This window comes from Dasypus novemcinctus, chromosome X (genome assembly GCF_030445035.2).
Source record: "Dasypus novemcinctus isolate mDasNov1 chromosome X, mDasNov1.1.hap2, whole genome shotgun sequence".
In the NCBI taxonomy this organism is placed as follows: Eukaryota; Metazoa; Chordata; class Mammalia; order Cingulata; family Dasypodidae; genus Dasypus; species Dasypus novemcinctus.
In genome coordinates, this window is record NC_080704.1 from 161,019,507 (window position 1) to 161,041,931 (window position 22,425).

Consider the following 22,425-nt stretch of genomic DNA (forward strand, 5'->3'; position numbering starts at 1 on the left):
AAGCAATTGATCTGCTAATTCCACTTTTTAACCTAATCTGCCTCAAAGATGGAGATCAGTGTGAATCCAATCCATGTTTAAATGGCGGCATGTGCAAAGATGACATTAATTCCTATGAATGCTGGTGTCAAGTTGGATTCGAAGGAAAGAACTGTGAGTTAGGTAAGTAACTATGTTTTTGATGATAAATGGTTCAAAGTTCCCATTCTAAACCAGAGGAAACTGGAAAACTCAATATTCACCTATCATCATTTTCTCTCGAAAGCATATACTTTCACAGTTTATAAACCTCCATTCCATCTGTTGTCATAGTTTTCAGGGAACAAACTCAAGAAACTATACTATGAGCAATAATAGTAAATAGTGTTAATATTAAGTGATAATGATGTTCCAATCACTCTACTAAGTGCAGTATCTCATTTAATACTCAGTACAACTATATGCAGTTGGTACATTATTATCCCTGTTCCATTCAGATTAGAAAACTGCAACTCGAACAGCTTGAAATCAGAGGCAGTAAATGGTAGAGCCAGAACTTGATCTTGAATTTGTCTGACTCCAAAACACATGCTTCTAACTACTATAATCACTACCTCAAAACTCAGAAAACTGAACCCATAAAATTGAACTCATGACTAAATTGCTGTCAAAACAGGCAGTGGGAGTCAATTAGATATACATCTGGGTTATGACAAGGCCAATTCGCCCAAGTAATAGGAAATTTTTGCACATACAAACCACTTGCCATGTTAAAGTTGTTGGAAAACCTTGGCGCTCATGCCTCAATTTGAATATGTTGATTGCACCGAAAGCGTTATATAGCAAATCTAAGATTATAGTGTACCTGTTCATCTCATAGCCTGGAATATTCTTTTCTGAGATTTTGGTAATTGGATCAGTAATCTCCAAAGTCCTTTGGTTAATTTTTATTATCTCCTGATGCAGTATAACTGGTATTGCAATTGTGGAAAGCACACACTGCCAATGAAAGATTCTCTTTCTATTCTGAAACTCCAGAAGAACAGATATGCATCCCAGGAAAAGGATTTAACCCAACAAGATGCACATCTAAGAGCAAAGAACATACAATTAGCAGACTCTATGAAGGCATCATAGCAATTCACCTAATAAACAGATGAAAAGAGCATAAGACAAAATGAAATGTAGCAGCCACACTTGTCTGAGAAAGGAAAAAAAAAAGTTACCTGTAAAGATGGTCAGAAATCCTCTCTGCACAAAAGAGAATTCCATTGATCATCTTCCTTTGAGGATCTAAAAGATAAAAAAGAATCAAAGATAAGGAAAGGAAAAGGTGATATGGCAAAAGTGTTCCCAAAGAAAGAAGCAAGGTAATGCAGGTAGATGAGCCAGTATGCCTGCCTTAGATTCCCCATTCCTTCAGGTTTCCCAGTGCAGAGCTACCCATGACCGGCCAGTGGAGATATACCAATGCCTGGGTCACCTGTCCTGTAGCTGTGCTAATCCATTTGACGCCTCTCAAGTGTTACTTTCATTTGAAAGGCTATAATTTCAGATTCTGATTTACCTAGATGAATTTGATCTTGCTATTATGGAAACCAACAGAAATCTTGTCAGGCATTATCAGTTCAAATAATATATAAGTATTGGAACTGAAGGAAAGACTAACCTAATTAGTCTCAGTTAAGACTGAGGGGCACATTGTAATAAAACTAAAAATGAAATCAGGATTTAGCAATATATATTCTTAAACCCCATTTTCTAGTTTAAAAATAAAAACATTTTGAAGGTGGAGGAAAATAGCCACTGAAGAATGTGAACTTAAGCACAGCATGTCTATAGCAGGTTTTACTGTAAGTGGAAGGTGATGGTCCACGTGCACAGCAAGAATGCAAAGTCTATGACTGGCACCATTTTGGTTACTCTTGAGTTCCTGCTTTCTGGTTTGATGAGAGTTCTACACTTCACTGCCACCATCTCTGGCCTCTAGGGAGTATTCATCTCCTGTAGCCCTCCAGACCAAAGTTTAGAAAAATCCTTTCAGCTTCCTTCAGAAATAAAGTGGGAATTCACTCAAAGAGCCCTTTGAAGCTAAGGAAAACAACAGCAAAAGCATATAGAAACTCTCAGTTAAGCTTGTTGTTTCAAAGGGAATGAAAGACTAATCTCAAAAGCAGATAGATAACAGTTTATAGAGCATCTAGACCCCGGAGTCTCTCCCATCTTGGTAAACAAATGGAGATTTCCACTGTTAAGACTCTTTGGTTTCCTGGTCGCCTTCTTTATCAGGCTCCTCCCAAGGGAAGAGAGGTACACATTTTCAGGGCAGGCTTTCTAATTAGAAGAATAACAATTATATTGCCTACTGGGTCCCTTTGGCTAGATTAGAGACCACTGAAGGTCCACAACTGCACATCATCGAGTCACTTTCAGACAGATCAAGTTCGGTAAGAACTCAGTCTTCCCACCCCTTCTAAAGAATACAAGAGGCATTTTTCCACAGGGTGAGAAGAAAAAAACATAACAAGCATATAAGCACTTTGGTTTGGTTTTGTTTTGTTTTCATTTTGCCAGCGTATCAAAGACTCCACTACTGTCTTATTTATGCCTATGTAAGGGAGAGAAAAGGAAATATGCTGAGTTAAGCTGAGTAATGGTATATTTCATGGTAACCTCATTAAACAGGACATCTTTTGGCCAAGCTTTGGTTTTCACATCAGTGAATACATCAGGGGAGATGACAGCAGAGTAAAATAAAGCAGAATAGGATAACTTTTGTACTAGGCATGAAGGGAATGAGAAATAGGTGTTTATGCTAACCTGGAGGGAGAAGAACAGACGCTTTGAGATGTTCTTCAAAAGATATTCTAGGTTGTGAGACCAACCTTCAGACCAGGGAAGAACCCATTCCCAATGCAGAGCCTGACATCAAGTGTTCCATAAATTACTGATCAGTGAGTTCCATGCCAACTCTTCCTCAGGTCCTGGTCTACAAATATCTACCCTGGAATTCCTTGTTGTATTATTCTATTTCTGGAGTCTCAAGCCTGATGGCAAAGGACTGCTGACTGGGCAGTAATACTTTCCACTACATCCACAAACCAAGCTGGAGATCAACATCAGCAGCAACACACTGGGCCATGAAGGGCAAGGACAAATCTGGAAAATGATAGAGGAGTCTGGTTATTGAGCCAAGGACACAGAAAACCATACTGAGCTTGCTAATTCCCACTAAACACATCCTGGACAAAGCCAGGCTGCACCTACCACCTACCTCTGTTAGTTAGCTTATCACCATCTCGTATTGACTGAACATCACATACAGATGGTATTTGATTTGGCTGAACACTTTAGTGTTGCTCTATAGCAACAAAACGATAGCTAGTAACAAGGGGAAAAAAACCAGGTATGTTATCATCATTATGAGGAGAAAGGTCCTCAAATAAATAAGTAGATATTTTAGGTAGGTGGTAGATAAACAGATGGGACCAAGTGACATCTTCATGGATCACACATTTAGTGGAGAATATTAGTAGCAAAGGTCAAAGCTCAGCCTGGTTCCTTTGACCACCTGGCAACAGTTCATTTGCTTTTCCCTATTTCCTGAAGTGTCAGTATAAGGAACATGAGCTAATTACTACATTAGCCTAGACTAGCATATGTAAAATATCATTAGAAAGTTTAGATTTGTTACTTAAAAGGTCCTGATAGACTCCAAAGCCAATAGTCACTCTCAGCCTAGGCACCCCAGAAAAAAGAGACTGTCAAAAAAGCTTACTGATTTTGCCTAGAGGACAACAGTAAGGGACAGGAGAGAGAGGTAATAAGGAAAGAAGACCTAATAAGAGTATGAGTTCTCAAATTACTCCCCTATAACTGCACCTGACTGCTTCATCTCCTGGGACTGTCCTCTAAGAAGCCACATGTCTTAGTTTGCCAGGCTGTCATGACAAATATCATACCATAAGTTAGTTGAAATAACAGGAATTTACTGGCTCATGGTTTTGAGGCTAGGGGAAGTCCAAAATTGAAGTGTCAGCAAGGTGATGCTTTCTCCCCAAAGTCTTTAACATTCTGGTATTGGCTGCCAGCAATCCTTGGGGTTTCTTAGTTTGTATCCCCGACTCCTTTCCCATGGCGAGATCCTCTCCCTTCTATTCTGGGTTCTGTTGACATCTGGCTTCTGGATCCTCCCCTTGGATTTCTCTCGCTCTGGCTTCAGGTCTCTTTCTCTATATAAAGCCTCCAATAATCCAGACTAAGACCCAACTTCATTCATTGGGCTACATCTTTAACATAAAATATCATCTTCAAGAGATCCTATTTACAATGAGTTCCACATCCCCACACCGGAATGGGAATTAAGATGAAGAATATGTATAAATTGGGGTAAATAAATCAATCTACCACACCACATGAACTTCATCTCAGGACATTCCACCTGGCAGTGGGGAGATGGGAGAGGGAAAAGAATTCTTCCACTAGCATCTGTCTCCCATTGGTCAGAGGTTCAGCCTATGAGATGATAACTCCCCATTTCCAGGTTGCACATGTATGAGTGCGCAGAGAGGTTGTATAGCATCCTGTGCCTCAACATCAACAGGCTGACACCCTAAGCCAAGAGGTGAGAGGCACAGACTACAGATACGAGGCAAGGCAATGCAACAATGCATCTGTGTGAGGTCAGTTGTTCATGCAAAGCTGATCACCACATTGCTGAAAAAAGACACGGATAAGGCTGAGATGACTTAAGATGGTGCATAAGAGGTATCCAATACAGTCGCACATTTTCAAATTTCCCATGTGATAATACTACTGACAATTGATCATGTCCATTGAATATTGTACTGTTGCTGCACATGTATGTTGAGCAAGTAGGTAAGGAGGAAGATGTCATTTACACATTGCATTCCTGTGCCCCTCTAGAAATAGAAAAGGCCAAGGCCTCTTTCTCATAATCCAAGAGGTCTCAGCTAGTGAGTCCTGAACTATGCCATTTCCTGTTATTGAGGTCATATAGGAGAAACAAAGAGGAAGCACAGTAATTAGAAAATACAAAATATGATGATAGGACTAAGGCAAATATATTAAGAATCACAATTACTGTGAATTGGGGTTAAGCTAATCTATTAATAGACCAATTTTCAGTTAAGTTAGAGTTAAAAATCTAATTGCATACCGATAGTAGGAGAAATAACTAAAATGAAATATCACCATAAGGCTAAAATGAAGGGATGTTAAAATAATTATCAGGCAAATGCTATCAAAAAGAAAGCTAGTGAAGCAATCTTCCTATTGGACAAAATAAAACTCAAGATGGAAAGCATTATAAGAGACCAAGAAAGATATTTCACATTAATAAGAGAGACTGCATAGGAGAGTAAAGAAAATATGGCCACTGGAATTCTTAGCACCATCAAGACATAATGTTTTTGGCATTTATTTACCTTATAAGGACCCTATTTCATTCTCTTCAATGTGATAAATTCCTACCCCAGCCAGTTTCAGATTTGCTTTTTGGACTTCTCTCTACAGCAACATGTAGGGATCTAGGATCCTACTTTAGGATGCAATATGTTAATCTGTCTTGCTCTGGAAGCCAAGCAACTTCTAGAATAACTAAGCAACAGAGAGTATATTTTAATGCAGAGAGGCCAGAGAGGCAGCTCTCTACATGACATTAAGGGGCTTCCTGTTGCTTTTGAAATAAGTAATTGAAATAAATAAGTAAAACTGTCATTTTCAGAAAATTGTGCATATAGAAAACCCAAAAGCATCTAGAAATAAACAATTAGAATTAATAAATTTAGAAAGGTTACTGGACACAGAGTCAACATACAGATATAAATTACATTTCTGTACACCAGCAACAATTATAAAATTACTTTAATAACAAAATTTACAACAGCATAAAGATTAAATGCCTACAAATAAAACTTAGAAATTTGTGTAAGACCTCTACACAGAAAATTATGAAACTTTAAGGAGAGAAATTAAGAAACATCTAAATAAATGAATGGATATACCATATTCATAGGTCAGAGGGCACAATATAGAAAATATATCAATTTTCTCCTAATTGAGTCAATGGAATTCTAATCAACACCCCAGCAAGCATTTTTTTGAAAGGAAGGGGGTAGGATTGATAAACCAATGCAAAGGGCCAAGGATACAGCCAAAGCAATTTTGAAGAATAAAATTAGAGAACTAATACTATCAAATATCAAGACTTAATATAGAGTTACAGTAAAAACACGGTTTAGTCTTGACACAAAGACAATTAGCTCAATGGAACAAAATAAAGAATCCAGAAACAGACTGCACACATAGAGAAGCTTGATGGCAGAGGTGACACTGCAGTGCAATAGGGAATGGTTGGTATTTTCAAAAAATAGTGATAGGTCAATTAGTCATATAGGAAAAAATGCATCTGGATCCCCACCTCATACCATACACCATAATCACTTCTAGGTGGATTAAAGGTCTAAAATATGAAATATAAAAACATAAAGCTTTTAAAAGATAGCGCAGGAGAGTATACTCAGGAACTTGGGGTAAGAAAAGATTTCTCAAACAGGATACAAAAAAATTCTCACCATAAAAAAAAAAGATTTGATAAACTGGACAATATTAAAACTAAGGACTTCTGTTCAGCAAAAGACACTACTTAAAGTGAAAAGGCAAGTCACAGAGTGAGGGAAGATATCTATAATACATGTATCCAACAACTGGAACTCTCATATACTGATGGTGGTAAGAGAAATTTGTACAACTATTTTGGAAAACTACTTGGCAATATCTATAGAACCTAAACATATGATCCAATAATTCTACTCAGAAGAATATACCCAGTAAAAATGCATACATATGTTACCAAAAGATATGTATGAGAACATTCATTGCAGCATTATGTATAAAAGCCAAAAACTGGAAACCTAAATATCCATCAAGAGCAGAATAAAGATAGTAATACTCACACACAGCAATGCAAATGCAAATGAACTTTTTCTACACAAAACAACATGAATGAATCTCACAGACATAATTTTAAATGAAAGACACAGAAGAGTACATAGCCTCTGCTTCTACTTATATAAAGTTCAAAAACAGGTAAAATGAATTCAGTGTTAGAACTGAGGAAAATGGTCATGTCTGGAAAAGAGGAAGGGTATAGTGATTGGGAGGGTACATTAGGCGACCCTCTGATCTGCCTGGTGTTTGTTTTAGTTTGCTAAAGGCTGCCAAGGCAATATACCAGAAGCGGGTTGGCTTTTACAATGGGAATTTATTAACTTACAAGCTTACAGTTCCAATGCCATGAGAAGTGTCCAAATCAAGGCATCATCAGAAGATGCTTTCTCCCTGAGCTGCAGCTGTGGGCAATCAGGCACATGGCAGCATCCACTCATCTCTCCCTCTCCTCTGGACCTCACTACTTTCAGCTTCTGGCTTCAGTGGCCTCCTCTCAGCTTCTGTGTTCCATTGATTTCAGCTTCTGGCTCCTGGGGGGCCTCCTCTCTCAGCTTCTAGACATTTTTCCTCTATGTGTCTCTGCATGTTTCTCCCATTTATGAAGAACTCCAGTGAGAAATTAAGACCCACCCTGGGTCATGCAATCTAACCAAAGGCCCTTAATTGAAGTGATTTAATCAAGAAGTCCCACCTACAATAGGTTTACATGCACAGGAATGGATCTGCTCTAAGAACATGGTCTTCTGGGATTCACCCAGTTTCAACTGTCACATTGTTTAAACAGGTACATTCGCTTTGTGAAAATTCATTCAACTTAGGATCTGTGTACTTTTCTGAATATATGCAATACTTAAATAACTAGTTTTTAAATTTTTAGTCCATGATTTAGTGAAACTACAATACCCAAGCATTCTATTTGAACCCACATCAAATATATTACTGCCATCATTGATATGCCTTATTGATAATCTTGTTTTACCTTTTTCTACTCTTAGCTCAAGCCACCCAAGTTTCTATCCAGGAATACCCCCAGCTTATAAAGACCCATACATAAGTCAGTAGTTCCATGTATGTTTTAGAAATGCGTGTTATATGATGCTACTTCTGTCATTTTGCTTACTTTCAGATGCAACATGCAGCATAAAGAATGGCAGATGCAAGCACTTTTGTAAAACAGGCAATGACAGAGAGGTGGTATGTTCCTGTACTACGGGATACCGTCTTGCAGAAGACCAGAAGTCCTGTGAACCTACAGGTCAAAATCTACATAAGTTATTTAAAGTTTTGCAGATACACTCTTCCAAATCCATATTTGAACCTTCAACATTATAACTAGCCTACATGATTTTTGACCCCTATTCATATCTACTTCCCTTTGAAACCAACAGGAAAAGTCAGTCACTTGAATTGGACAAGTTAATTCTCTAAACTGCAGCCTCATTTTCCATATAATTTCTCTGTCCACAGTCTGAATTCTTTTAAGCCTGGCCAATTTTTTTTCTCTGACTTTGATGTCACAAAGCCATTAATTTGTGTGAGTTCTGTATTAATATTTGTGATTCATCAAGTTAAACTGATGTAGTAAAATGATACCATAAAGTGATAGGGTAATAAGCTTCTAGTTCAAGGATAGTGAATTTTGAGCATGATTCTAGGAGGGTCTGTCTGGTTTACACTGAGAAAGTTATTGAATATCCTTGGGTCTCAGGTTGAGTTGGCACACTTGTTGTCAGAATGGTTCTGACAACTTCCTGTTTTAAGTTCTGCTCAGCTGGTCAATCTATACAGAAATGAGCAAAGCAATGCTTCCCAGTGATGTCAACCATGCCACCATGGCAACAACTGACTAGCATATTCAGAACCTCTACTCCCCACACTCATATTGCTCTTCTCTGAAAATCAATCATAGGAACTTTGATTTTTTTAAAAAGTAGACTGCAGGATCAATTATATTTGATAAATGAGAAGCCTTTTTGAAGCAAACCAGCTGTAATTCCTTTTGCATTTCCAAGCCTAATATCTTATTAAATTGCTACATTAAATCATGTACCATTCCTCTGTAACTGGGCTCGATACCTATCTCAGCAATGCACCAGACAAGGAAATTAAAGAAAGGTCCAGGAGTCAGGATTATACACGCAGCAACCAAAATGAAAAGTTTCTCATGCTTCAGGGTCTGCCTGCCCTTCTTGCCTGGTTCTTCATAAACACTGCCTGAAAACTTGTCTACCTCGAATGGAGAAAAAATATCTATAGCTACATAGATACATAGATAGACAGATAAACAGACAGACAGAGCTATATAGATATATGGGTTCTAACCTCAAAAATCTAACTGCCAGTGCAGATAGAATGGCATAGTGGCTAATCCCTTACAAACCTTTCTACATTATATGACAGAAAAAAATGAGACTCACCTTCCAACTATTAAGTGTGATGTTTGAATATAACTTCATGGTATACCAGAATAAGGAAGCCAAATTCTAAATAAGCTTATCTGCCTTTCAAGAGTCCCTTTTCTCTAGACCTTGTTGATGACATATTTATACATATGTACTTGGAACTCATTTCCTGTTTTCCCAACGACATGCTGTTTTCATGATACTTTGCCACAGCTGGTTGCTACAGAAATGTTAGTTATAAGGAATATGGAAAGTGAGAAATGAAAATGAAACGTAAGGTGACTTTGGTTGGCCACAAATTTCCATTCCAGTAGTCCCCAATGTATCAGATCAATCCTTTTTTTTTTTTTTTTTCAGGAAATAAACCAGTTCCTGGTAAAAAGAGAACCATGTCCTGGGTGGATGTGGCTGTGATACTCGTATTAGTAATCTATTTCATTCCCATTTGACACCCATGCAACCAAATCACAAGGCTCTCTTCCCATTTTATACCTAAAAATCCACCTTGGAATCTAGAAGGCATTATAGTCTATAAAAGTAATCCTGTTAACAATAAACAGCAGAAGTGCCAGTTAACTAATCCTAAAGTTGAAGTTACATAGCACCAGTTATCAGACCCCCATTCAGAAACAACACTTGGGAGTGAGACTTTTTAGTAAAGAAACTGAACAGAAAGTCCCTGGATTTTATAAAAGTCTTAAACCATATTTGGTTCTGGAACACCTAGTCTATTTCTGTAAAGATGATGGATTCCTGAGCCAAATGTTCTTTTTATGAAGGGTTTGAAAACTTTCCATGGACATAATGCAATCAACCTTTTAGTTTGAGACTGTATTTATTGATTAGATGTTTTAGTTGATGGACCTGCTTCTTGGAAATGACAAAGATGGGCCTCATTCTCGATTTTTGTAATGCATGTTCTGTTTGCCAATGAGAAATGTCATAATACTAATTTACTTTCTATTTTTCTAGTTCCATTTCCATGTGGAAGAGTTTCTGCCCCACATATTACTCAGACACTCACCCGTGCTGAGACTATTTTTTCCTATATGGACTATGACAATCTTACTGAAGCTGACACAGTTTGGGATAACTTCACGCAAAGCACCCAATCATCTGAGTACTTCACTCGGGTTGTTGGTGGAGAAAACGCCAAAGCAGGTCAATTCCCTTGGCAGGTACTCTATAAAGATGGTGTGTCAAAACTGGAGCTCAGCTGGCAAGAGACATCCCAGGTGGGAGACCTATGTGGGTGAGAGAAGTGTTTAGGCAAGTTTCAGCACTAAGTAATGTGAGGAAACCCCCAGAGGTGGGCAGCTGGTGAAATAGAAGTCCAGGGAGAGGTATCATGCAAGGTCAAGGTGAGTATGGCATCATGGAAATAATAGCACAGCAAGATTCCAGACAAGCAACTGGTCAACAATAGGGAAATCTTTTTTTTTTTTAGATTTATTTATTTCTCTTCCTTTCCCCGCCCTTCCCCTACCCCCTCCCAGTTATCTGCTCTGTGTCCATTCGCTGTGTGTTCTTCTGTGTCCACTTATATTCTTGTCAGCAGTACCAGGAATCTGTGTCTCTTTTTGTTGCGTCATCTTGCTGCATCAGCTCTCCGTGTGTGTGTGGTGCCACTCCTGGGCAGGCTGCACTTTTCTCATGCTGGGCGGCTCTCCTTATAGGGCACACTCCTTACACATGGGGCTCCCCTACATGGGGGACACCCCTGCGTGGCATGGCACTCCTTGCGTGCATCAGCACTGCACGTAGGCCAGCTCACCACAGGGATCAGGAAGCCCTGGGTTTGAACCCTGGACCTCCCACGTAGTAGGTGGATGCTCTATCTGTTGGGCCAAATCTCCTTCCCAACCATAGGGAAATCTTTACATGAGGCCACAGGTACTTGGGTTCAGGGTATTACCTCAGCTTTAACCTCTGGGAGAACTTGTGAGAATAACAATGTCTCTAGGCCCAGAGAAACCAGATTATTTTGAAGGGAGTAAAGAAAAGGATCCAAGTATGAAGGATTAAGGCAAAAAGTGGGTACTAGAACCAGGGTATGAGATAGAAGTCCAAGTTGGGGTCCTCAAAGTGTGGTAGCATCAACATCACTTGGGAACTTGTTGGGAATGCAAAATCTTGGGGCTTTTCCCAGAATCCATGGGGGTGGGGTCCAGCAATCTGTGTTCTAACAAGCCCTCTGGGTGTTTCTGATGCACACTAGTTTGAAATCACCAGTCCAAAGAAAACAAAGTTGTTATAGAAGCTGGGATCCAAGTCACAAATACTGGGCTCATGGTACCTAGCCCCACATTTCTCCAAATGGTTCTGATGTAGGTTGTCTATATACCACACTTGGAGAAATGTGGGGTTAGGTACCATGAGTCCACTATTTGGTGGCCTGGACTCTGGCTTCTCTAACAACCACTGCGCCAAGAGCTAGGTTTGTAGCAAAGACTGGATTGTAACTGAGCCTACAGGAAAAGCCTGAGTGGTTCTATTTGTGAGAAGGAGTGAGCCCCACAGGTAAGGAGCCAGGTTGGTCCATATATAGAGTTGGGCTATCCAACAGGTAACCACTAGCTCCACACAAGTGACTATTTAACACAATTAAACAAAATTAAAAATTCAGTTCTTCAGTCACCCAAACCACATGGCAAGTGCACAATAGCCACATGTGGCTAATGGCTACCATATTGGACAGCACAGGTGGAAAGTTCTTTTGGACATCAGTGATAAAAAAAAACATTTAGTTTTACATAAAACTCCCTAGTGGGTACAATTATAGGATTTGGTAGTGACTTGAGAGCTACTTAAAGGTCCTCCTCATTCTAAAATACTTTCTCTACTGAGGTATGAACTTCTGTCATTAAAGACCAGTGGCCTTTAAAAACTTTTCAACCATCAAACGGGTAACAATTTAAGCCAGGATCAGGTAAACATCCCCAGGTTTAACATCACTGGAATTTCCTGTTTGTCTATCTTCAGATTATCTGCCATTCTCCAATATAATGGGTATGAGGTATTAGACATATATCAAGAGGTGGGGTGGGGGGCGGCACAGATGTTGTAGAAAATAGGACTGAAAGGGAGCAGGCCATCACAACCAAGACTTTATATTTTCTTTTCTTTTCTTTTACTTTTGCTATTCCTTTAACAATGTTTATCGAACCTGTTCTTAATGCCCAAAAAATACCCTGGAAGTTCCTCTACACCCTCTTTCCCCTACCTAAGCACCCTACGAGGGCTGCTTCCCTCACCCAGCATGACCCCTTCCTCCACTCATCCACATCTTTACTCTTTTTCACAACTCTTTTAAGACTCACCTTCTTCACAGACTGTTCCTTGAACAATCCCTCTTGGGTTCGGATACTCTGATTATTCTTTCATTCTGTTTAACATCCACACACCTGATTCTCGCTACCTAATTGTGTTGTGTTCTCATGCATTTTCATTCATTATGTATCCAAATGCCATGGTTAAGGTGGTTAGAACAAAAGACTCTACTTTATGACAATTATCTTCCTTGGGCTTGTGGGACATAGAGCTGTGCTTAAGGGTGGAGAACTCAGAAATCCAGGGGTATTTTATTAGCTAAATAAAAACCCGATGATTAAAAACAAAATCGCGGATGCATGCCCTGTGGGCTTAGCATTGTCCTCTTGTTATCCCAGAAATTAAATGGCAAACCCGCTTAAATGAGAACTTTAAAAAGGAGGTATAGAGTCTCAATGTAGTCACATACTCTCTCTGCTTCCCTACCCACCCTCTTTAAGACAGATGCCTGCCAATCTTTTAACAATGCACGCACTTTCCAAAAGAAATGTTAGCAGGTTTGTTTCATTTTGTTTTGACTTTCCAAGCGTAAGAGACTATTAGGTGGGGTTGCAGTGATACTGTGAGGAAGAAAATATAAAGGATGCCTATCATGTCAAGTCTTTCCATGTCCTCATCAGGGCACACTTTAAGTTACTGCCCCTGCTGTGTTTTCCTGGTTTTTGAAAATATGAAACCAATTAAGTGAACAAAAGTCACTTTTAGACACAGACAAAACAGGAAATGAAACCTATCAGAATCACTCCTCCTTGGCCAATGGGCTGGCTTTCACCGCCTCACTGTTAAGCAGCCGAGTGGAAATAGATCTGACTGCAGACAGGGCTGGGTAGCCAAAGAGAAAGCAGGCAACAGCTGGGGTTTCAGTGGCCAAAACATTTTATCTGTAGCTATGAGATACTGTTTAGCAATGCCACCTAGAAAGGTGATTCAAAATGCTGGTGCGGATGTTTCATGAAAGCCTTTCTAACTCAGAATAGATTTTCCCCCTCTTTCAAACTGGGGGCAGGGGCAGACAAAGCAATTCCTTGGGAGAGGAAAACCCACGAAGAACATAGGGAGTTCCTTTTCATGTGGAGCAAAGGAAAGTTTCCGCGAGGAAAGTTTCAGCGACGCGGAAAGGTTTCCTCTGTTAAAGAAAAGGCTCAGACGAGCTGTTTTGGGCAAGGCCTCAAAGTCCACGGGGGGCTGGGGGAGACGGCTTTTTCTCTGTGCACTTACAGGTGAAAAGTTACAGGCAGGCAGATTCTGGCCTGGCTTACTACAGCCCTTTCCAACTCCTGCGCCGGCTACTACGTGGACTAGGTAGTTGGGGGAAGAGACGTTAGTTGAACACACGTTCGTTGAGTTGTTGAGAGAGCGGTTTGGTCGCTGGCCACGTTTAAGCCGCGACTGGAAATCCTCATCCGGGGATATGAGGGGAAGGAAGGAGGGAAGAGAGGAAAGACGGGGGGATCAGAGCAGGCTAGGAGGACCCATGCAGTTTTAAGACCCCCGGGGGCTGAAGTTCCCCTTCCGCAAAGCCAGGCCGCCGCAGCGCCGATCTCTCACCTCCTACTAAGGCCTGTCACCTCAGCATCCGGGGCCTGAGGCTAGGGCCCGCGCAGGCGCACTCACCGTGCCCAGGCTGCTTCCCAAAGGCCCCCTGCCAGCTCTGGCGCCTCGAGGCAACCCGCCCAGGCTTGATAGAGATGCGGAAGCAGCCCGGTGTTTCAGGCTTTCTAAACTTACCACGGGTTTTGACCCCCTGGCTCTGGTCCCGCAGTCCAACAAGTCTGAGCATGCGCGTGCTAGCCCAACAAGTCTGAGCATGCGCATGCTAGCCCCTCGCGCCCAATTCACCTTTCCGTTTTGGGTTCTGTCTTTGATAGTCTGTGCCAAGTACCTTGTCTTTCTACTTTCCCTCATCATGGGCCCCAGTTCTGTATCACCCATATTCATTCCACATTTAATAATCTGAAGATCATTCTACTAGATTAAAAAACAAAAGCAAGCCAACGGAAGCGTGGTTAAGCTTTCTTTCTCCTTTATATTAGGTTGTATCATATGCAGCTGCAAATATTTGGTCGTTTTCAACCTGTGGAAAGTGTCCAGAGAAGCAGTGTGTCTATTCTTTATCCCATTCTTGCCCTAAATAATGTTGAAAATGTCTTAGCGCTTCTCCAGTCTTGGCCTTCCCTCGGTTTGGGCCTGTGGTTTTGGCCTCCACAGCTCCAATCCATTCCATTCAATTAGGAGACACTAATAGGAGACAGCATGCAAAGTTACCATGTGTGTGAACCAGAACTTTCTTTTTCTTTTGTGAGGGTTGGGAGGAGTGTTACTTGAAGTGTCTGTGACAATAGAAATATCTTCACATGAAACAGGTAACCCTCTATTATTCCTAGCTAAGATGACAAAGTACCAATTTGGAGAAATAAATGGCAGGAACTATCTCCCCTGACCCCTCACAGCTAATTTGGATAGAGGAAGTAGACTATTTTTTGTTTGACGTTTGCTTGATGAAATATATTTTGGTGACCAGTCTAGTTAATCATTAAAAAACAGAAATGAGCCTCCTGTCAGGGCCCAGCAAAATGGCCTAGCGCCCAGGATTGTGGAATCACACCTGGAGGCACAAAGCAAGCTGCACATAAACCTATCATGCAGAAATGGGTTTGCTTGGTATATAAGAGAGAGAGAATAGGCAAGCATAGAGAGAGTGTGGGGCAAGAGTGGGTGGGTAGAGAGAATGAGAATTATTAAAATCTCCTGGAAAAGGCCAGGTTTAAGTTAAAAGGTTAGGAAGAGAATAACAGGGCAATAGCTATTACCTTGGGCTGGCATTTTCAGTGAAGAGCATCCAAGCAGACGTGTGAATATGTGTTTTGTGAGTGAGTTTTATGTGTTTATATGTGTGTGTCAGAGAGAGAGAGAAAAACAGGCTCTTGTTAAGATATGACAAGCATGAATATTCCAAACAGATCAGAATTCAACAGCCTTCCTCGGAACATATGCTTTCTCATTTTCCCCATCATTCTCCAAAGTGATGTCTTACAAGAACTTGTCCTTGGCTCAGCAAACAACTCATCCCCCAAACAGCTAATATTTAAAGAGCTGTGATCCTGACATAGTGAGGCAAACATTCCAAAACCAAGTCATTTGTAATATCTTTAAATGCCAATATATTTTAGGGCCTTTTCTTGGCAAAGGTGTTTGCTAAAATTTCTAATATCGAGCAAGAATTGCCAGCAATTCCTGTTCAGGCTTAACAGAATACAACCATATCTTTCAGCCTTCAATCAGAAAGCAGTAGAAGTACCCCAGGCAGGAAGTCTTTGACAGGAGCAAAACTGACTATATCACAGTCTCTGGGTCCAGCAGCTGTGGATCATTGAGTCTGGCCTAACTAACCCACTAACCTGAGAGATGCCCAAATCCTCCCTATGCAGTGGCCAGAGGAGAAACACCAGAATATCATTGCACGTGAATTCTTCACTCCAATTGCTTGAACAGATGTGATCAGTTTTAACTCTCAGGACCAGTATAAACCAGTGTTGCCCAAATTTATTTGGTGATGAGAATCTTCTGGGGCCAGGGCTGGTTTCATGGACTTCTGACACAGCCCTGTGTTCAGAGGGATCCCACATTTGGGGTTCAGTGCTCTGTAGCTGCCATCTTAAGATTCTTAATAATGTTATCTTTGAATTTGTGCTTTGTAAGTGAAATCCGGTAGGACAATGGAGTATGCGCTGGGGAATTGGACTCTAGGATCACATGCCATCCTACCTCTCACCATCTCCCTAGGATGGTCTCTCAACCACCTACTCCATACACACTCCCCAGCCCATGTCTTGGCCTCCACCCTGCCTTTCCCCCTCTATACTTGCAAGCAACCACCACCACCCCCAACCACTGGTGCCCCAGGCCCTACTCATAGTCCGCCTCCTTACCTCTACCCACCAGCCATTGCTGCCACCTCCCTGGCAGGGCCTTAGGCACAGGCACAGGGAAAGTGGAGTTCGGGTGCATAGCCCTGTGGCATCTTGGGATGGGACATGGCCACATGGTACCTAGGGACAGGGAATGTGCCATAGCACATTCTGAGGGTCCTGAACATGTCTTGACATGGACGTGGCAATCCCTTTGGAATCAGCCCTTCACCATTGGTTGCCGTGGTGAGCCAGGAGGGAGGGAAAATTTACTTACGCCCCCCCCCCCACTGGAGTATGGTGTGCCAGTCCAGTGGCTGACAGGACAAGGTCCTTGCAGCTGATGAGGGTTAGGCATGTGCATACTAAATCGTGGGGTGCAGCCACTGGGTGCCTGTAAGGGTCTTCACTCTCCCAGCAAACACCCCCACATAGGAGGGAATGTGACATTATAGAAAAATTTTTTAAAAACCCACAAAAACACCATGATAGGTTAAGGGGAGACCATAGAAGAAAGGCAAATGTTTTGAATTTTAGTACATTTACCAACATTTTTTTTCATGCCTTTTGAAGAAGGGGTCACACTTTTTTATTCTGCACTGAACCCCCCAAAGTATGGAGCGGGTCCTGCCTTTGTTTAAAAACAAATATTACCAAGCCCTGGAAATTCTGAATCGTAAGTATATAACAGTCCTCAAACTTAATTATGCATAAGAATACTTTGGAGATCCTCATTTTCCCCAGCCCTACTCACCAAATATTCTGAGTGTGTCCTGGTAAGTCTTAGGATCTGCATTTTACGTCCACTCCAGATGATTCTACTGCAATTGGTCCATAGACCACACTGGGAAAAGTACCAGGTGGTTAGGCATGGGTTTGCTAACTTGGGTTTGCATGCTAACATCACCACTAATTAACTTTAAGAGAAGTTTGTTCATCTGTGAAATGGATATATTAAACCACTCCATAAAGTGTTGTGAGTCTCAAATGTAGATAAAACAACACAATGATTGTGTTGTGGATTAATTGTGGGTGGTGGGTATGCAGGTATTTATTATATTATTCTAGGGGTTTTACTTTAAAATTTTTTTTAAAATAAAAAGCAACAGCTAGCATGAGAGAGAGCTGGAGGATGGAGAGGTTTGAAAGTCAGAGGTTTGAAATTAGCCAGCCCCAAAGATACTCAGTTAGGAGACTAGTGGTTCAGTGTTTGGGACATAGTACATGTTAAGTAAATTGAACTCAGGACAAAAAGAACCTTCAAAAAAAACATGCCCCAAGGACCTTCTCTGACCCACACCTAAGGGATTGACTGCCCCATTCCCTTGCTTAGGCATGGATTTGTGCCTAGAGCTATAGGTGCTACTGTTAGAGGGCGTCTATTCACCAAGAGCTAATGGATGCCCGCAAAGGGTTTACCGAATGTTGAGTGTGCCCTCTAGCGTTCACACTTCTCAGTTTTCTTACTAAGCAGGTGGACCAAGGCCCTTGCCTGCACTGGAAGTGAAATTCTCCAAGTTGATCTAGACACTAAGGCGGTGAAAATATTCCACTGGGATTATGCGGTCGAATATACAGATGAGAGAATGGATTGGCTTCTCATCTAGTAACATCCAGACTCAAAGCGGTGCCCACAGCCTTTGTCCAGTTTGCCCAAGAACTAAGTACAACCAAAATAGCTCACTAAGGACAAAGTCAGGCTGACATATCCAGCCAGGCAAGGTCGAGCATGGTTAAGAGAGAATGGAAGGAGCGCTTGAGTCCTGGTGTCCCTCACTGCCGGGACGGTTGTGAGCACAGCCCTTGAAAAGGTCTTTGGTCCCATTTCATAATATTCCAGTTTGGAAAGAGCTTGACGGTCCTGGATAAGGAAGTCACTTTTCTCTTTTAAGTGATCTGTAGCAACATGTCCTCCTGCAGAGACAGGAACCAATAATAATTATTGATCTCAAGGATCAAGTCAGTGTGTTTCTTAAATCACCTACCAAATCCCCATGAAGCAATTCCAATCATGAGAGGATCTGACTCACCTGGAAAGGGAATTTGAGGGCCTCAGATCATCAAAAGAAGCCGGGCTCTCAGATTTGCCTCAGCTAGAACTCCCCCTGGCCCTCACTGAGTGTGTTTTATTCAAGGCAGTAACAGAAATGGCTTTTTTGACTGCGCTCCAGAAACACTAATTCATTTGCAAAGCTGACACTTTCCAGAAAACACTCCATTTCTGCCAGCACCTAGAAGCCAAACTTTTGCCCACTCTTTTAAATAGTGCATGTGTATATTTTGCTCTTGATTGACCATATTATGTAGTAAGAGTCTTCATTGTGTTTCCCCAGGTCCTTTTGAATGGTAAAATCAATGCATTCTGTGGAGGGACCATTGTTAATGAAAGATGGGTGGTCACTGCAGCCCACTGTATCGAACCTGGGGATAGCATTACTGTTGTTGCAGGTAAGTAAACAACAACAAAAAATGATTTGTAGCACCACTGGACCTCCTATATATATCGTATTTTAGTAAGATCTACCAGGATCATTGCTGAATAAGTTGGGCTGGTGCTAAAGATATTTTCAAAACCCAACTCGCTCCATCCTCCAAGCCCCCATAGTTCTTTGTTTGTTTTTCTGTGCCTTTATTAGCCGTCATCTCAGTGAGGGACAATTATTTACTGATTTATCAGTTTTCCCAGCCACTGAGCCCTCCCTGAGGATACTGACCTTTGTATCTCTGGGTAGCCGACACAGCCTGTAGCTGATCTTCAGCCAGCAATGGAAAGTCTGACCAAATGACTATATTAGATATGTTCCAAAAAGGGGTCAGAATACTTGAAATTGGGAAAGTCTAGGAGAATTCATGACAAATAGATTCAGTATCACCTGTGGCCAATGTTGACATCATAGCATGAATGAATGGAACCATCTCTGTGAATGGATGGGCTCTGTTTGGGTCTCAATGGCTTTTTGGTCTGAAAAGTGTGTTTTGGCCCTCATTACATTTTACTAAAGTCATCACAATAGAAGATTCAGATCTTTCGCCCTTGGCTGCCCATTAAGTAAGTGATGCCAAGTGGACACTTGGAAAATTTCTTTATGGGACAGACTGTGACTGAAAAGGAAGTTTATTTTCAATAGGTGAACATAACACGGAGAAGGAAGAACAAACAGAGCAAACGCGAAATGTCGTTCAAGCTATTCTTCACCACAACTACAATGCAACTATTAACAAATACAACCATGACATCGCCCTTCTGAAACTGGACAAACCGTTAACGCTGAACAGCTACGTGACACCTATTTGCATTGCCAACAAAGAATACACAAACCTCTATCTCAGATTTGGAACTGGATATGTGAGTGGCTGGGGGAAAATCTTCAACAGAGGGAGATCGGCCACAGTTCTTCAGTACCTCAGAGTTCCACTTGTTGACCGAGCCACATGCCTTCGGTCCACAAGGTTCACCATCTATAATAACATGTTCTGTGCTGGCTTCAGTGAGGGAGGTAAAGATTCATGTCAAGGAGATAGCGGAGGACCCCATGTCACTGAAGTGGAAGGGACCAATTTCTTAACTGGAATTATTAGCTGGGGTGAAGAATGTGCAATAAAAGGCAAATATGGAATATATACCAAGGTATCCCGGTATGTCAACTGGATTAAGGAAAACACAAAGCTCACTTAAGCAAAAATTTATTTCCAAGGTTGCCTTATCATTTGGAATTGAAACTGGACTGGGTCCCTGACTGACTAATCACCTTTCCATCTCCTGTTAGATTTGAATAGCTACCTTCTAAGAATACTGCTGCTTTTTCTCTATACAGGGGCAAAATACTGTCTAGAATTTGTATTTCACTAGAATAAATAGACTAGAAAATGCAATCACTAGCGAAATAGACTATGGTAGGAAATCAAGACCAATCCTACAGGTCCAACCCTTGACTAAATTGTGAAGTTCCCCACCCCATCCATTAGGCATTATGATTCTTCACTATGACTGTTCTCCTGAGTCTCCCTCCTTAACGGCCTTCCATGTTCCAGATCTTTCTTGCCTTTCCCACCAAAACATCAGTATTTATTAGGTCCGTATCCAGGCATCTTGGCCTAGTCCATCACAAGGCTGGCAGCACAATTGTGAGGGATGAATTGTAGGTATCCTACGAGGAACCCCATCTCCTGAAAGCAGGAGGCGCTGACAGATTAAAACTCATCTTTACCCTATTTCTGAATCCTTTATCTTTTCTGACTCCCAATCCCCACTTCATTCTTTCTCTTTCTCTCTCCCTCTTCCCCTTTCCCAGGCATTAAAGGAGGGAGAGGGAGTAGTCCACTGTTTTATGGAGGTACAAGGTTATGCTTGTCCATCAAATCCAGGCTTGCTTTCAGGTTGGCCTCAGACTTGCTTTTCAGAACATCGAGATGAAGGAAGAGGCCTCGAAGTCTTGGGGGAAATTTTTCCTCACAGAAAGTTAAATTATTAAAACATATACATAATGGAAGCCATGTTCCCTGAGACCTTGTAATTGTGTGGTTCGTGGAGGTCTCGGGATGTTTCTGTGACAGCAAGACTGGAATACAGTTGTAACTAAGAAAGCTGACAGCTACCAAGGTGTATTGTTCTCTATCTGAAAAAAAAATGTATGCTAACAGAAAGAACAGTCAGGCTGCAGCCTAGAGCAAGTGGAATCTTCAAGGAAGGATTCAGCAGTGTGTGCCCAGCATTGTCCAGGGTCAGGGAAAACATTGCCCAGACCAGAGAATTTGATCATCATGTCTCCTTGACAAGTATAATTCGATAGTGGAGATAGGTACACTGGGCTCAATGGCATGAGCCATTATCATCAACTAACTGACTTCCTCTTTCCTGGTTTCCTGCTCACCAACCAAATTTTTGATTATATGTAGGTCTTTTAAATTGAAATTTCTAGAGGGAGAGAATCTGTAGACCAATCAACATACGCACTTCAATCCATTAGGGGGTAATATTTCCCTTTTGGATGAGTAAATTGGTGCTCTGGTTCCATACCTCAGGCTTTTGTGAATTTGGTTTCTGTGGGTCATCAGTCTACCTTGTATTTGAATCTATGTGGGACTACCAACAAAATCATGTTATGGGCCAATTTGACCCCACCAAGTTAATGCTTATCCCTGCCTCCACCCCACCCCCAACCAGGCTTCACCCTTGCTGATCTCTCCAAGTTAATACATTTGCAATTTAGCCTTTGAAAACATAAGTAATCAATAAACATGTTTTTTAAATTTCTCCAATTGTTTCCTGTTGAGTCATTTGCAGAGAAAGATTCTAAATATTACACTCAGAAAAGTGTGTCCAAGTGCAATAAATACAGCAGAGATTTGCTGCTCTATTGCCGAGCCTTTACCTGAGGTTGTATGGGCCCTCTCCTGGGGAAGAAAGTGGTCTAGATCCACGTGGCACAGAACTAGGTCTAACCAGCTGTGAGTATCAACTTGGATAAAATCACTCTCCCTTTTGGGCTTTGGTTTCTCCGTTTGTATAAAGAGGGAGTTTGACTAGATTCTCTTCAAAGGCCCTTGTAACCTTGATAGTCAGGAATTTCATGTTCTTTCATTCTTTCATTCAATAGATATTCACAGAGTGATGACTGGGCACCAAGCAGCAATACCTGGTCATTACATCTGAATCTACATTCATGTATCTTGTGAACTTAAATAAAATGTTATATATAAATTGCCTTCTAAGTGCTGACTCCACAGTAGTTGCTCAATAAATGTTAGCTGAATCCAAATGCATGTTTTTACCAGAGTTGCAACTAGTCTCGTATTGAGTATCATAAAGGGAAACCGTCCTTAAATAAAAATAA

At 41.2% G+C, this 22,425-nt stretch overlaps 1 protein-coding gene across 1 annotated transcript in view; it reads left to right on the forward strand.

Moving 5' to 3' along the window:
• The window catches only part of F9 (coagulation factor IX), a 29,751-nt gene extending 7,906 nt beyond the window's left edge, over positions 1–21,845 (forward strand). Inside the window, exons 4-8 of the mRNA XM_004449702.4 lie at positions 49–162; positions 8,078–8,206; positions 10,326–10,531; positions 18,925–19,039; positions 19,720–21,845. Of these exons, the coding sequence (XP_004449759.1) occupies positions 49–162; positions 8,078–8,206; positions 10,326–10,531; positions 18,925–19,039; positions 19,720–20,267 (1,112 nt within the window). The 3' untranslated portion in view covers positions 20,268–21,845. The remainder of the gene's footprint in view (positions 1–48; positions 163–8,077; positions 8,207–10,325; positions 10,532–18,924; positions 19,040–19,719) is intronic.
• Positions 21,846–22,425: the final 580 nt, after the last annotated feature.